At 30.7% G+C, this 16,061-nt stretch overlaps 1 protein-coding gene across 6 annotated transcripts; it reads right to left on the bottom strand.

Moving 5' to 3' along the window:
- Nucleotides 1-3,980: 3,980 nt before the first annotated feature.
- LOC122499440 lies at nt 3,981-15,106 on the bottom strand. 6 transcript variants are annotated; one of them, XR_006301322.1, is made up of 5 exons: nt 14,854-15,106; nt 11,016-13,629; nt 10,039-10,920; nt 8,632-8,954; nt 3,981-4,390 (listed from the first exon to the last, which is right to left on the bottom strand). XR_006301322.1 is itself a non-coding variant. In XM_043607799.1 (3 exons), exons 2-3 carry the CDS (start codon nt 13,597-13,599, stop codon nt 10,916-10,918), a joined length of 2,589 nt encoding a protein of 862 aa, XP_043463734.1. In that variant the 5' UTR covers nt 13,600-13,629; nt 14,854-15,106; the 3' UTR covers nt 9,125-10,915. The 6 variants fall into 6 exon arrangements, 1 of the variants encoding a protein (XP_043463734.1); XR_006301326.1 differs by having other exon boundaries at nt 8,638-8,954; XR_006301324.1 differs by lacking the exon at nt 3,981-4,390 and adding an exon at nt 6,433-6,625.
- Nucleotides 15,107-16,061: the final 955 nt, after the last annotated feature.

Genomic DNA, 16,061 nt, shown 5'->3' with positions numbered 1-16,061 from the left:
GGAATTAATAGCACATGCGAAGGCATTTAATGTTGCATGAAATATAAATTTGACAGTTGTCGAAAATAGACGGGGCTAAAAATAAAATGTTGATTATCTGTGTTTCCCTACTCTCCCTCTCACTCTTTTGCGAGTGTCAAGAGTATAAATGTCATGGTTGACGATTCTCGTTACTTGCAGAAACAGATTGAGTTTCAAAAGACTTTCTTTTACGATCACCAAGAGCTCTACTAAAATGTTAAATGTCTCGCATGAAAACGACGAATGAAGCCAGTTTTATAACATCAGAAGAGCAATCCTTTGAATGCAACCAACATATGTCTACACACTTTTGCGAAAAATTAAATAAAATATCCTCTATTCACTACTAAAAACAAAATAACCAAGTTACTGACCCATTTCTTTGGCTCGTCTCAAGTCAAGTTGTGTATTTTAAATTAGTAACTCGTGTGTTGACGCATTTCAATAGTCACAAAATAATATTAAACAAAAATTAAAGAGACATCCATTTTAATTGTAAGTTTCTTCAAATATTTTATTTTCCAAAAGTTTTTATAATTAATTCGTTTTTATCTAATAATTTATATGTTTAGAGCGAAAGTAGGTCTTGGAGTCTTGGTATTTCCTCTTTTTTTTTACTAAATATGTAAAAAAAGATTTTTCTCACAGTATCAGGTAAAATTAAATACCAGTGGAACAGCAAAGTGGAAATTTTTCCACACCAAATAATTTCCTACTCTCGTTTTTTCTATACGTTTTTCAGAAAGCAATTTCAAGTTATGCAATCTAATAAATTAAAAAATACCTTCTGTACGAGTAAACATTAAAGTTTACAGTTTTTCTAAGATTCTCGAATTTTGAGACCATTATAGTTGCATCGCAAGAATTTTGATTCGTTTTTGTCTCAATTTGATATTCTTAGAAAAACTGTGTAATCATCTCCCTAAAAAATATTTTAAAAAACGAAAGAAATATTAAATTTCTTTCTTTTTATCAAAGAAAAAAATTATTGATTGAAACGTATTAAATATTTGAGTAATGAAAAAAATGTGAAATTGTGAATAAAGGGGGATATTAGCCAAAGAGAGGAGACTGATTAATTGATGTAATATACTAGTTCACGTGAAGCGGAAGGCACATAGCTTGTAATGCAAATAAAGATCGTAGATAAAATTGTGGCGATAGCATGCCTATTTCCGAGACTTGCTTTGATGAAATGTCCTAACTCTCGAATTTCTGAACCATGAAAACTATAGGATATTTGCAATTGGATATTTATTTAGTATTTATATATGCGATAATCCAGAAAAAATATGTTATTATAAAGAAAAATAAACAATAATTTGTTTCCAACAAAATTTTATCTTGGACAAATGTGCAGAAACACTTTTAAATATTGAGCATAAACTTTCACAAGATTTTTTTATTGATTGAATATTTTTCCCTTAATATTTACTTTTCATAAGTAAATGTTACAACAGGATATAGGTAATAAGAATAACTCTTTTTCTAGAGCATGAAATATTTTTTCTCTAAGAACGATAACGATAAGGGAGGAAAATTCTTATAAGCAGTGTGATATCGATTCGTGTTACTAATCCGATAATGTATATGGGTAACATACTATTATCACCTCATGGCTCCCTCATCAAGTCTATTCTTCGTTCATTGATGTTCGAACAGGTTTTATATTTCACTTATTTATATTAAAATATTTATTCTACTATTTATAACCTTTATTAAAATATCTCAAACCCTCTTTGTTGTGTCTTATTTTCTTAGGAAATTATTCTCACTTTGATAAACGCATGGACATGGGAAACTTTATTTATTATTTTCAATTAGTAGTAAATCTGATCTTTTATTCCTCCCCTTAATATTTAATTTAATCCAACAAGACTTTAAAAGAATTATTATAAATCGATTTATCGAAAATATTAATTTCGTTATTTTTACCAATATACCTACCAAGTATTATTTTATTTCACTTAGGAATGAACGATTCAAGTGAATCGTGCGTAGAATTTAACGAATCGGAAGTTATTATTTATGATACAAATGGAATAAGCATTGTATTGTGAATGGTAATGGCTCCATTATAAGTCTTTGGCGTGCCTAATCTGCCACATTTTTGCCTGTATCGAACATTAAATTCCCGATTTTCTCTGTACGTATAATACTCGAGTATTGAATCGATCGTTAGTCTAAAGTACACCAAACGATTCTCGATTTTCAATACTACGGCACCGACTTTATCTCGTAAAGGTTTCAGGTAATGGAAAACTTTTCGAGAATCTACGTTTTAAACCTCCCATCTTGCTCAGGAATTCCAGACGAGATGAGAAACTCTGGAATATGGAGTTTGAAAAGAAGAAAAAATCCCCAAGAGTCGTAATTGGAATCTCATTAATTAATCCCAATCAATTAAGACAAAAAATGTACACTTTATTTCTAATCATTTCAAAAAAAAGAAAGGAGTGTTTGAATAAGCGTAATATCTCATTTACTTTTTTGTTTCTTCTTTATTATTTCCAATTCAATCATTTTAAAATCATGGACGACTTACTGATTGAAATTAAGAAGAGAAAACAAAACTTGAAACTTTTAAATTGGTTACATATTAATGAAAAGAATTTTTTAATTTGTAATGAAGGTAAAAAAAATTTGCGTTCAACTATTTTCGCTTACAGAAAAATGAGATGAGTTTCTTTTTTTAATTTTGCCAGGGAGGTTGTAATACGTTATTGACGAAATCAACGTCAATCTTTTTCGAAGCGAAACTCGTAAAAACTCGACTTTCCGTCAAATAATCCACCTGCGGGTTATATTGAAGATGGCCCCTTTATGATTACCTTCCAGCCAATAACTTGGTGAATTTCATGCGAAATTGGATGCGACGGAGGCATACTCATGATAAGAGAAGCACCACAGTTAAGACGGCCTAGAATTCTTTGAGTTCTTTGCCAACTTTTATATCGAAGAATCTCGAAAATTCAAATGACGCGACGCCTCGAGGAGAAGTTTAGTTGACAAAAATTTCAATAAATATCATGTCATGTACAAAGTAATTAAATGCAGAGAATGTTTCAGGTTTCATTTCAGGTACATTTTTTTTAATTGTTTTGCTACTCTAGAGAAAATATTCCTATGGTCGCAAAATAAAACCAGTTGCTGCAATCATTAAATCTGTAAACCAGATGGAACACGATTTGACCATATGGCACATGTGGGTTGAATTTCATTTTGTCGCAAAATTATAGGATTTGTAGTTTTGTACTGTTGCCATCGTTTAGCTCAGTCTGCCTGTTGACTGAGGCCTTTTGCGGTTTCCTCTTCCTCTAACAGTCGTATTGTATTATGTAAGTATCATTTTTATTTTTTCCTGTCTCAATGTAATAATCTATCTTTTATAGTAATCTACACATATTATTGATGTGAATTAATATTTATATTCTTCCTCTTTTTTTTTTAGCTATTTTCATTGTGAAGCCCAAAAAATTACGTATTTAAATAGTTTTTATACAGCTTTCAATTTTAGTTTCCGGGAGAGTGAACTCAATTTCTTCCTCCGCTCAATTTCCGATTTTCCATCAGGGGAACAAAAACAATGGACGTTTCCAATAAAGAAAAGTCAACGTTGGTGAATGGCGTTGGTGAATGGCGTTGCTGAATATACAGCAATTTAGTGGGAGTTGAACGTTTTTCTTTTGGCAAATTTTTTGCTTAAAAAAGGAAAAGGAAAAAAGTGTGATTTCTTACCTTGTTGGGATAACCGTTGTACCGCAGGAGTTTCTTGCAGCACTTGCCACGATTCTCATAGTAGAACATCTGGACCATTTCTGCGCGATCGGTAGCGGCGCTGATGGTAAACGGTCCACGCCGAGAACTGTTATTCCTGTTGGTACTTTGTTGCGGGGGCGGCGACTCCCGGCGCCCTAAAGGCACGCACGGGCACCACCCCGAGACCATCACACCGGGCCTTTATGCCCGATTCTCACGAATAAACAATCTTCTCCGAGTGTCGATCACTTTTTCACAGAAAGCATCCCTCTCTTCATTATCAGCCACACATTATCAATGGCAACAAAAAAGAAAACAACAAAATGTCCCAATGTCAGGTACGTCGAGTTCCTTCTCTCCTCTTCAAAATAATCTCAGGAACAAACTCTTTGGTACGAATAAAAATGGATTTTTGTTCTTGGACTTTTTGGCACGGATTCTTTTGGTCATCGTTGACTATACGAACACATCACGTACTGTTTTTTATCATCGCTCTTTATCACTCTCCCACTAATTAGCGTTTCAGTCAAGTTTCAATACTTGTGTCTTGAATTAGAGAGAAATTATTTTCCAACCAATTCAAATTTCTAGGTCTTTGGTTTGTTGCTGCCTGAAACATTAAAACGATTCTTTTATTTATTTAAATAAAAAAGGTTATTAGAAATAATTTTGAAAAGATTTATTCGTGTATCAATTCATAAACGCGATAAGAAATGTTCTCTAATTGAATGGAAAGATGGAAGAAAAATTAAAATGACTGAAATCGTTTGAGAGAAAGCAAAGTAACGAGGAATAAGAAAGAAAAGAAATTCATATCTACTTTAATTAATTTTAGATTCAAATAAAAGAAACGAGAGAATTAGTGTTTAAAAAAGCAGCACACAAAGCTAATTTGCACCTCATTTTGCATTGCGCAGAAACGCTTCGATACAAAACCTATTGCAAACTAATTAAATTCACTGACGAACTTGATCAAATACGAATTTCAAATGTATAACAAAGGAAGCATTGCATAATGCACCCTACTTGACAGAAAGTTTCTACAAAGAAGATGTTGAATAAAGCTTTTGCAGTAAACTCCCTTTCATTCTAATTTATACGAAATTTATACAAAATATACAAAAGCGCCCAGACAGAAAAGAGGCCAAGGTTTATCGCAAAAGACGCGAAAACTGGTTAACGGTGAAAATAATCTGCAATTCATACCATATTCAAAATACCCTTTTATCAACAACTGTTCTTTATTTAACAAACATTTTCCGCTAGAAAGAAAACTTTCTGAACACTGTTCACATTTGCAACAGAAAAAAATTACTAATGTCATTTCCATATTAACATTAAGTAGGTAATATTTTATATTAATAATAGCAGGAAAATTTAAGTGTATACTGGAGTGCGAGTGTATACCTTTTTAACCTCTGTGCCATTTTTCTTTAAACTGCAAATTTGTTTCTTCTTCTTCTTGTTTTATTTTATAAAAGTCTCAAAGTGAAAACACATTAAATGTTACACTGAGAAAACTGGAGTATTGGACTAAACATCTGGAGGGACAAATCGTTGATATTTGAGAGTTAGCTATTGGATAACAATCTAAATGTTCAAATACACCATTGACAGATATTCGTGCCATTTCTCTTGGAGGGAAAATGAGTTTAAAACAGAGGGACAAATTAACCATCTTGAGAAATCCCTTCCTTATCCGGCGCGAAATGAATAAATATGGCAACCTAACCCCTAAATTAAATACATAAAATGTCAGAAAAATAATTTCGCGCGCATCAGATCGTACACATTTTTTGCGCAACTTTTAACCCTCAGATATAATGGGAGAGAATATAAATATACAAGTAGACTTCCATTATCAATTCAAAATTTATTTTAGAAGGACTATTTAACTCTCTTCATAAGCAAAGGAAACATACACTTTTTGAACCTCCGAATTTGACACTCCAGTTTTCTCAGTGTAGTTTTAATAAAAATGAGACTATTACGACTCCCATGTGTATAAGTTTATATAAATTGAAAATATCTCAATCACGTAATCGGAATTCTTTTTATAAAAAAAAAAAATGCTCTGCTTCGGAAAGCATCTTTCAGATTCCGTTTCTTTTTATTCGCATATCTCTCTAAATCCTCCTCCTATGGCATCTCTTCCTCTTTCTTATTTGAGAATTTTGTTTTCGTTTTCACTTTCCGTGATCCATTCAATTTTTCCACCTTACTCTTCATTTAAAAAAAGTTTGAATTTGAAAAATTTTCTTTTTTATAAGATATAAGATAATTTCATTGTTTTAAGATTGAAATTTAAATATAATAATAATGCACAAAAATATGCATCATTTTTTTAAGTAAAAATAAAAGAAATGAGTACTTTTAAATATATTTCTCGAAAACTCTTTTCACTTTTTCAAGAGCAGTCTATTCATTTAAGGTGAGAGCGAGAAATTGGGATATGTCGCGTTTTAAAAAATTATTCACTTTTATAAAAAAAACTAGAAAATTTATTTTTAATAAATGTATCAGGAATTTAATATGTATTTTTGATAAATTTTCAATTAAAAGCAATTGATGATTATAAAGATTTTTTTTCAATTTTCTTATCATGTTTTTCAATAACAATTGCATTTAAGCACTAAATAAAGTGGCATTTACCATTTTTACGATAAAATGATGTTGTCAGTTATTACATTGTACTCCGTGTTTTTCAATACTCTTTTTAATACGTTCTTACACTCCGTATATTTTTTGTACTTTAGAGTCTTTATGTATTTGATATACATTATATGTAGCTTATACATATAAAACTTACATAGATACTTTACATACTTTATAGAATAAAGAATACCTGTAATAAAAAGTCAAATATTCTATGTTAACGATGCAAGTTTAACACGAAATAAATTTACAGCTACTGATTTTGTAAAATCATAATTTTTTTCTTGCTTATTATTATTATTTATATAGATTAAAGAAATAATAAAAGATATTCTTTTTTGAATATTTCTCAGAAACAATTATTATAATTTTAAGATAATGTTTATTTAATTTTCATAATAATTATAGTATATACAATAACTAAATAAAATTATTTGATGAAACTATTGACCCCGAGGGAATTATTAAACATTCTCGTTACTCGGTTAATATATATTCCCTGATACTTTAAACACAATTGTCTATCATCATTTATTACAAAATATATTAGAGAAGGGAAGCATTTTATTTTAGAAGCTCATATTATATTAATGAAAGAAGAAATATATTTTTTCAATATACATTAAATTTATTAATTTCATTTTGTTTGATATTATATACAAAGAAAGGAAAATTTTCCTTCCAGGAGAAAATAATTTTCAAGTGGAATATTTTATCGTTTAAGTGAAACTCTCTCTTTGCAAAATGTTTACAAAGTTCGCACGACTATAATATTAATAGGTTCCTGGCCGTCCCCAAGGGGTAAAAACGTTTAACCGACCCAAACGAATCATATGCACCTGCGACAATCACGTGACACTTTGATATATGATGCAGGAAGTAGGTGGCCCGAAACTAAGTCAAAAAAAGAGAGAAATTATGATTCGAAAATTTGCTTTTCAAATTGTTAGATGGGAGATAGGAATCACAAGATGACAAATGATTCGCTGTTTCACTCTAACTTAACTGGTATGCTTAATTATCAAAGATTTCAGTCTCAAATGGCTTTTCCAAGGTTGTCAAATTGAGACCATTAACTGCATAAAAACCTCTCATCGCAATACTTGGATACAATAATTTATGGTCTCAATTTGAGATCCTTAGAAATCTGTGCATTTTGTTTTGTTTTTTTTTTCATTAGAAAATATGATTTTTAAAAACCTGCTATTTCTAGTGTGAAATCTCGGAAAAGATTGTTCAATTCTTATAATCAAGAAAAAGAACTGAATTTTTTTTCTTTTGCTAGAATTGTAAGATGTTAGAAACAATGATTTTAATAGTAAATTATTAACATTGTTTTAAATTACATAAATAATTGAACAAAATATTATTCTCAAAGATGTTGAAATTTCAATTCCAATTATAATGAAATTAAAAGTAAAAGAACCAATTTGAACGAGGGAATGAGACAAGAAAAAATGGTTTATGAATGAAATGCACCTGTTAGGTGTCGTCCTTCTTCAGGCCGGAGGGCCTTTCTTTTATGCATCAAGATTCGCGGCTTTTCCTCTTATTTCCCATTGAAGAAGTGACACTTCCCCGCAATTACCCACTCAACGATAATAATTCATTACTATCATGACAATTTTGTCTCAAAACACAAAGAAAGGAACCAAAAATAAAAATACAAGGGAAAATGTGAGTCAAGGAGGAAAAAGAAAAGAAAAGAAAAAAAAGAAGAAATTGATGAACCAACAAAATGCGTGCAAGTCGCGAACTACCAAACTACCCGGCTTTACGACAATGCCAAGCACCCGCTTCATGCGAGAGCGCAGAGTATACTGAGCAACATGGCCAGAATTGCGTCAGGCGTCTGACCGACACTCGCTCTATGCGAAAGGCGAAACCGCCACGCGGTTCCTTCAGTTTTGCGCTATCAGTAATATTCAGTATTTCAGCGGGCGCAAGGCGCGTGCGCCCACATCTTCGAGTCTTACAGAGAGAGCTAAACTTGCCTCTTCTTTATTCTTTTATCATTGCTTACTACCCCATAGAATCAGCGAATTATCTCGCTCTCTGCATTTTATACTACAACTCTCTCAAGCTTCACCCATTTTTTCAAAAAGTTGAAAAACTTCTTTCCTAATTCTTTCCATCAAATAATTCAAAAAATAAATGTAAAAGAATTATTTAAAAACAAATAAAGCTTCCACTTACACTCACTTAAGGAGAATTATGATTGCTTCTAAAGCTTCCAATAGTTAATGGTTACTTCTTGCATAAAAGCTGCTTCATCCCTCTATAGGCCTTAAACAGCCATAATAGGTATGTGCCATAGGTGAAATATTGTGCGCAGACAAAACTTTGAAAGCAAGTCAATATATTCCATTACATTCTTATACTTTTATGATTGAATGGAACATACTTATAATTGTCAAAATAAATTGTCAAACTTTCATTTCTTTAAGTATCTTTCACCCTAGAGCTTAATTCAGGGGGCAGAGGAAAGATCCTGCACTTGATGGTTAACCCTCCTGGAGCTGAAAGGAATTCATGAGATATAATATTTATGTATATATAGCAAAGCACAGAAAATATAACGACAAAAGTTTCAATTGCAGGGGAGAGGGTGGTGGTCCATAAAAGATTACCGACATCTTATACAATCTCAAGTTATTATGTTTTAAGGAGAAGAAACTTGATTTGAATATTTTACTTCTCAAAAGTTATTGTATTTCAAGAATAACTGATGGATATAGCAAAAAATACATACATATCATTTATCCTAAAAGATTCGTTTAAAATAAACTGTACTTATTACTGATTCAATCATAAAGAAATTTCTCTTCGAGTTAATAAACGGATTATTTCAATAACTTTTCGAATAGAGCATATTTGACGAAGAGGAATATTTTTGAAATTATGAAAACGATTTTTATTCCTTCATATTGTGAAATTAAAGAGCTAAAAGTTAAAATAACAGCAATTTTTTAAAAAATCGCACAGCTATCAGTGAATCACTCCCATAAAGAAAGATGTATTTGTCCCCATTGCACAATAAAATATTAGATGTATATATATATATATATATATATAGCAGCATAGGGGTTGCAGAGATGAAAAAAAAAAGGAACATGGAGATAAACCTTAATTTGTGGGCATTGTGTAATCGATAGGTTTTAATATCAATTTGTATGGATGTGTATTCTTAATTCACAAGAATTTTATTCCAGTGCTTTGTTTCAAAATATATATTTTTTCTCAAAAAAAAAAAAATATTATCTCTCTCAGGTATTGTTGTCGAATTCTTGACGTACTGGAATTATTTTAATAACAATTAATAACTTAAAAAATACTATAAATATTTGGAGTTACATGAATGTATATAAAATGCTTGATTTTAATAAAAATATCAAGTGGATAGAATTAGGAAGCAAGTGATGAATAATTTGATGAAACGATCATTGGTAAAAGTATTTTCACACCACCTACTGGCACCGTCAAATATAAAAATTATTGACAAGGGTTTCAAAGGTCACACTAAGATGTATGCAATTTAGATTGAATCACCATTTCTTGTATTAATAGTAAAAATTATAAAAAATTATACAAAATTATACAAACCACATTTTAAATGACACGGTACTAGCTTTCAAATGTGATACATGAGAGGAGAAAGTCATTGTAGCCAATGCAGTCTTCGCTTCATTTAATATGCCAAAGTGGTGCATCTAGTGATTATACTACTTTTCACCTGCATTTTCCTGTTTCGTCTTTTTTTAATTATAGTACAATAGAAAGAGAAAAAAACAAAATGGAACATTGTCACTAGACTGCAAATCCCAATTCTAAAATTTCTTTTTTATCGACACCAGTCTGACAACTGCAATTCCAACAGAACTATCAACCAAAATACACTGCAAATGAGATCTTCATGGTGTCAGTTGTCATACTCGAGTTAATTGGTTCTTTACTTAATCCTCTCCACATGAAAAATGTTGTTCTTCTTTTTTCTAGGAAGAACAGAAATCCTTATCAAACATACTTGTTAGGGTTATGTTTGGATTGAATATAAAATAGAAATATTATTTGAATTTTAAAATAAAAAAAAAGAAAAACTATGGTAAAAAACTATTGTTAAAGAAAAATGAAATAGAGTAATTTAAAATTGTTAAAAATTGAAAAAATCCCTCTCCTCATTATTGATTCTTATCAATAATGATAATAAGAATTAATGAGGAGGTCCCTTCTCCCCTTATTTAGCCATAAGGGGCCAGTACGCATAAAAGCTTGCAATCAAGTAAACTTGAAGACCCGATATGCCGCCTCTAGGGTGCAGAACAGAGTGTCCCCACTTCCTCGAGGGCTGCCAGGCGCGAATATAATTTTTTTTTTTTGAATCGTTGATTTGTTGATGAAGACGGTGAACAAACAAAGTTAACGAAGTTGCGACGATAACGACAATAAGGAAGGCGTCGAATGATGAAAACGTCTATAAAAATTAATCTGAAAATAAAAAAGAAAATATATATATATTACTTAGTATATTCTTGATTCAACTAATTACTACTTGATTTAAATATAATAATTTTAATACTTACTATTCCTATAATGGAAAGTCGCTTCGTCAAATGGTGCTTCCTTGGGGATTATTCCCTCATCGATGAGTCCCACGTTTAGAATATTTCGTCCACCGTTAATGTCACGTTCCCAGGTAGTGCGACATTTATTACACTGCAGAAATCTGTGCGGACTCTTGGATTTTATCACATCAAAGCAGCAATTGCTGCACAGCGCAGTCGTGTGATACTCATTTACTTTAACGAATTTCAAGCGTTTGTCACCAAGTTGTTTTGCTCGATTAACAAACGTTCTCTTCAATTGATTCAACGCTGTACCAACGTAGCCACGTGTAAAGTTTGGTAATGATGCATTACCAAAAGCCACAAAACAAGGTTTTCGAAAAGTGTCTCCAATGAAGAAATTCACCAATTTTTCACATTCCCTCTGACGCGAAATATATTTGTCCATTTTTAAACGCACCACACATTTTTGCTCGTGCAACTCTTGAAATCTTTGGAACAGATGCAGCTTATACTCGATGATTCTCTTGTAATCTCGCGGATTGGTATTTGAAAAATTGGCCATTCTTTCTGGATTTTCAAGCACATACTGTTTATAATATTTTTGAAGATCCAGACCAAATTCCTTTTTTCTTTCCCTTCTTCTGAAATCACTCATCTGCCAACGAAAACTGCTGCTCTTTAAATAAATGTGATTATCCTTCAATTTGTCCTCCATTGACGGTTGTGCACCACGAACTCTTCTTACACCACCCAATGTCGCCTTCTTGCCGGGATCGAAACCATAAAAGACTTTGAAACGAGTTTCCGGAGCAGGGCCTTCCTTTTTTTCAACCGATTCCATTTTTGGAACATTAAATATTATTGAAGCATCGACGCCATTTGTTGTCATCACTTCAGCAAATGCACCAACTTTGCCCCTTTCCGTGCTGGAAATGTCAAACATGTACTCCCATCTTTGAATTTTATTCTTGATTTGTAAAAATCGATTGATTTCTACTTCCTTGCAAGTTTTGGCCTCTTTGATTTGGAGTTGCTTCTGTTTAAAAGGAATTGACTGCCGCCTTATCTGCAATTCTTTTTTCAAAAATACATCCTGCTCGGCACCCTTCTTTAAATCTTCCAGACCTGTATTGGAATATAATACATGTGCAATGCCGAGTTGAGCTTGCGGTACAAGAACAAAATTGTGAATATTGTTGTCGTGAAAGTATTGTTGAACACGTATCATGAATGGAATGAATTTTGTCCATTCAGAATTGCGATCATCGTCCTCACCATCATCGTTCACGTATTGTTTCATGTTTTGAAAGTTCAACTCTTCTTGGGGATTCAGAAAATTATTAAATTCGGCAATGTCGCAATCATTGTTGTTGAGAAGATTTTCAACAACTTGAATAGCTTCTTTTCTCGTGCTAACAGTGTTGTTGCGAATTCTACTTGCAGAGCTCGACCACCTACTCTTTAAGGCCATATCCTTTCTTTTCCCATGAGTTTTTGGATGTTTTCTTCTTTTTCGAGTTTTTCGCTTTGAAAAAACTTTCTCACGATGTGAATTGTCCTTGGCACGATTTTCTCTTCTTTCTTGAATTTTCAAATTTGCAATTTCCTTGGCAGTCCTACGATGATTTTCTTCTCTTGCTGCTGCTGCTGCTGTTGCTTCAATCTTTTTTAGCTTGCGACGTTTTGCTTTGAATTTTTTGCGATACCTTCGCTTCTTTTCATTGTGTCTCTGTTGTCTTGCCATTTTTAAAATTCTCTCAGCTTCCGCACCATCATCATCATCAAGAGCATCCTTCACAATTTTCTCTTCTTCCGCGTCATCGGCAGCATCAGAGTTTGAAGCATTATCTTTAGATGACAAAAGATGTTGAACCAATCTCGTCAATCTAGTTTCGAAATGTTTCAAGAAACTTGTTTTAAATTCACGATTCATTTTACGAGCTTCTTCTTGAATAATGGACGTACGATACTCACAATCGTAAAGTGGCTTATTGCCACGTGTCACTTTATATTCTTCGATTAGCGCTACAAACTGAGGATCTCGAACAACTTGAGTATTTATTTTTCTTTTTAACGCAATAAAGAGTTCTAAATAATTGGGACCATCGTTCGTCCACTTTTCAAGCAAATAATGATTTGTGTCATGATAAAGAGACTGCAACGCCATCAAAGAGACTTCTATTCTCATTCTGGATACTATTTTCGCATCTTCAATTATTCTCTCCTTTACGGCATTTGATTTACATATGGTGCCCAAGAATATTTTGACAGTTGACTTTCGAGTTCCCAATCGTTTGAGTCGCTTCCTTTTTCTCTCATCCATAGGAGGTTCTTCATCTTCCTCATTGTTCGCCGTTCTCTTTTTAGTAACTTTCTTTTTATTCTTTTCCAAAGAATCATCTTTCTTAGTCTTCTTTAAATTGGTATCCTTCTTATCTTTATCGGCACGACGTCGTTTCGCATTTTCCTTATTTTTATTCGAACTATTCCCACATGCAGCAGTAGCAGGACATTTTGAAGAATTTGAAGTATTATTTAAACAAGTAGATGAAGAAGGTAGAAAATCCTTTAATGTTATTGACTGCCTCTTTCGCTTCATTTTCTTTGTCTCCTGGCAAATATTCCAAACCTAAAAGAAAATTTAAAAATTTTAATCTCATTTAAAATTAAGAAATTTTAATTAATTAATTTTTTAAAATTATTATTATTTTCAACAATTTTTAACTAAAATTCTTCTTTAAATCAATTTTACGAAATTTAAAAAAAATTCATTTAACTTATTTCAAAAAAATCAATTTCAAAATTCAATTATTTATAAAAATTCACGCTATACAGCTTTTAATATTCAATTATTTAAATACAAAAATAATTCATTGTCTTAACATTTAATTCTCATAAAGAATTTTACCAACAAATTTTTCAATTGATGACGAATTTTAATAAAATTTTTAAGAATTTGAATTACATTTTTCGAAGAATTCGTTTAAAATTGTATTAGAAATAATTGAAATTCTTTGATGATTTTTATTATTTATGATGCAATTATTGAATAGCTGTTAACAATTTTATAAAAAATTTTCAAAAATAATTAAAGTCCTGAGAAATTTTTTATTATTCCAGAAAAAAATGAAATTCTCACAAAGCTTTTTACAAAAAATTTTTAAATAATTGAATTCTGTTTGGAAATTTTGTGAAAATAGTAGATGTTGAAAATTATTGAATTGCGAAAAGTTTTTTAAAATAATTCAATTTTACAAAGAATTATATTGTAATTCTTATTATTTATGAAAATAATAATAATTAGTTCAAATATTTTGCCAAAAATATATTAATTCAAATATATTAACAAAAATATTCTAATTAAAATATGTATAGTTATTAAAAGTAAATTAATTTAAAAATCCGATTTAATTTTAAATATATATTTATTCGAATTAATAATAAATTGAAAATTTTAAATATTTCGGAAATTCAATCAGAAATTGAAAAACAAATTTGCAAATAAAATTTTTAATTGAACTAAAAAAAATGGTGTAATCGGAAAGAAATAATAAACTGATTGTTGTGCACACGCGCAGTACAAGCAATATCAAATTTGAAAATGGCTTATTTTTTTCCCGTTCTCGTAAGCTTGTAAAATCTACACTATTTCTGATAATTTTATAAATTGTTCTATATTTATAATGAAAAAAAGACAATGATTTATTATTTAATAAATATAACCTCAATTACCAATTTTTGTCTATTTTTTTTAAATAAAATTTCTGCTATAAAATTTTTGAGTTTGTTTAATTTGAAAAAAAGCAAATTTTTGACAATAATGTCTAAACAAATAAAAAAAGTTGAAACTTACGTTTTAAAACAATCCTTGATAGAAAAACGGTAGCGAGAAACGATGGCGAGAAAGGATGGCGAGATACGGTTGCAAGAAATGGTGGCGACATTGGGTGGCGACAAAGGGTGGCGAGAAACGCTGGCGATCATATACAGTTGACGATGACCATAATGGTCATTACAAACAAGTTTGAATCCAGAATCTGAAAAAAAATATGTTTGTTTTACTCTGAAAACGAATTGACAAACATAATATTTCACTGTGAATTAATTAATTAATAGAGGTTAATTTCCGAACATCTCTTTTTTTTGCAGTAATGTCACAACGGTGAAATAAATTTTATTTATATAGATTATTCTCACTTGTGAGAAGAAAAATAATTTTTTGAACAGAAATATATTAATTCAAATATATTAACAAAAATATTCTAATTAAAATATGTATAGTTATTAAAAGTAAATTAATTTAAAAATCCGATTTAATTTTAAATATATATTTATTCGAATTAATAATAAATTGAAAATTTTAAATATTTCGGAAATTCAATCAGAAATTGAAAAACAAATTTGCAAATAAAATTTTTAATTGAACTAAAAAAAATGGTGTAATCGGAAAGAAATAATAAACTGATTGTTGTGCACACGCGCAGTACAAGCAATATCAAATTTGAAAATGGCTTATTTTTTTCCCGTTCTCGTAAGCTTGTAAAATCTACACTATTTCTGATAATTTTATAAATTGTTCTATATTTATAATGAAAAAAAGACAATGATTTATTATTTAATAAATATAACCTCAATTACCAATTTTTGTCTATTTTTTTTAAATAAAATTTCTGCTATAAAATTTTTGAGTTTGTTTAATTTGAAAAAAAGCAAATTTTTGACAATAATGTCTAAACAAATAAAAAAAGTTGAAACTTACGTTTTAAAAACAATCTTTGATAGAAAAACGGTAGCGAGAAACGATGGCGAGAAAGGATGGCGAGATACGGTTGCAAGAAATGGTGGCGACATTGGGTGGCGACAAAGGGTGGCGAGAAACGCTGGCGATCATATACAGTTGACGATGACCATAATGGTCATTACAAACAAGTTTGAATCCAGAATCTGAAAAAAAATATGTTTGTTTTACTCTGAAAACGAATTGACAAACATAATATTTCACTGTGAATTAATTAATTAATAGAGGTTAATTTCCGAACATCTCTTTTTTTTGCAGTAATG

The sequence above is a fragment of the Leptopilina heterotoma genome, unplaced genomic scaffold (assembly GCF_015476425.1).
Source record: "Leptopilina heterotoma isolate Lh14 unplaced genomic scaffold, ASM1547642v1 Lhet_167, whole genome shotgun sequence".
Lineage (NCBI taxonomy): Eukaryota > Metazoa > Arthropoda > Insecta > Hymenoptera > Figitidae > Leptopilina > Leptopilina heterotoma.
Note: the sequence above shows the minus strand (reverse complement) of the source record. Positions and strands in the feature narration are given on the sequence as shown.

Bases quoted from the DNA above. Each gene is read 5' to 3' on its own strand.
- LOC122499440 (XM_043607799.1), bottom strand. From the start codon at position 13,599: ATGAAGCGAAAGAGGCAGTCAATAACATTAAAGGATTTTCTACCTTCT.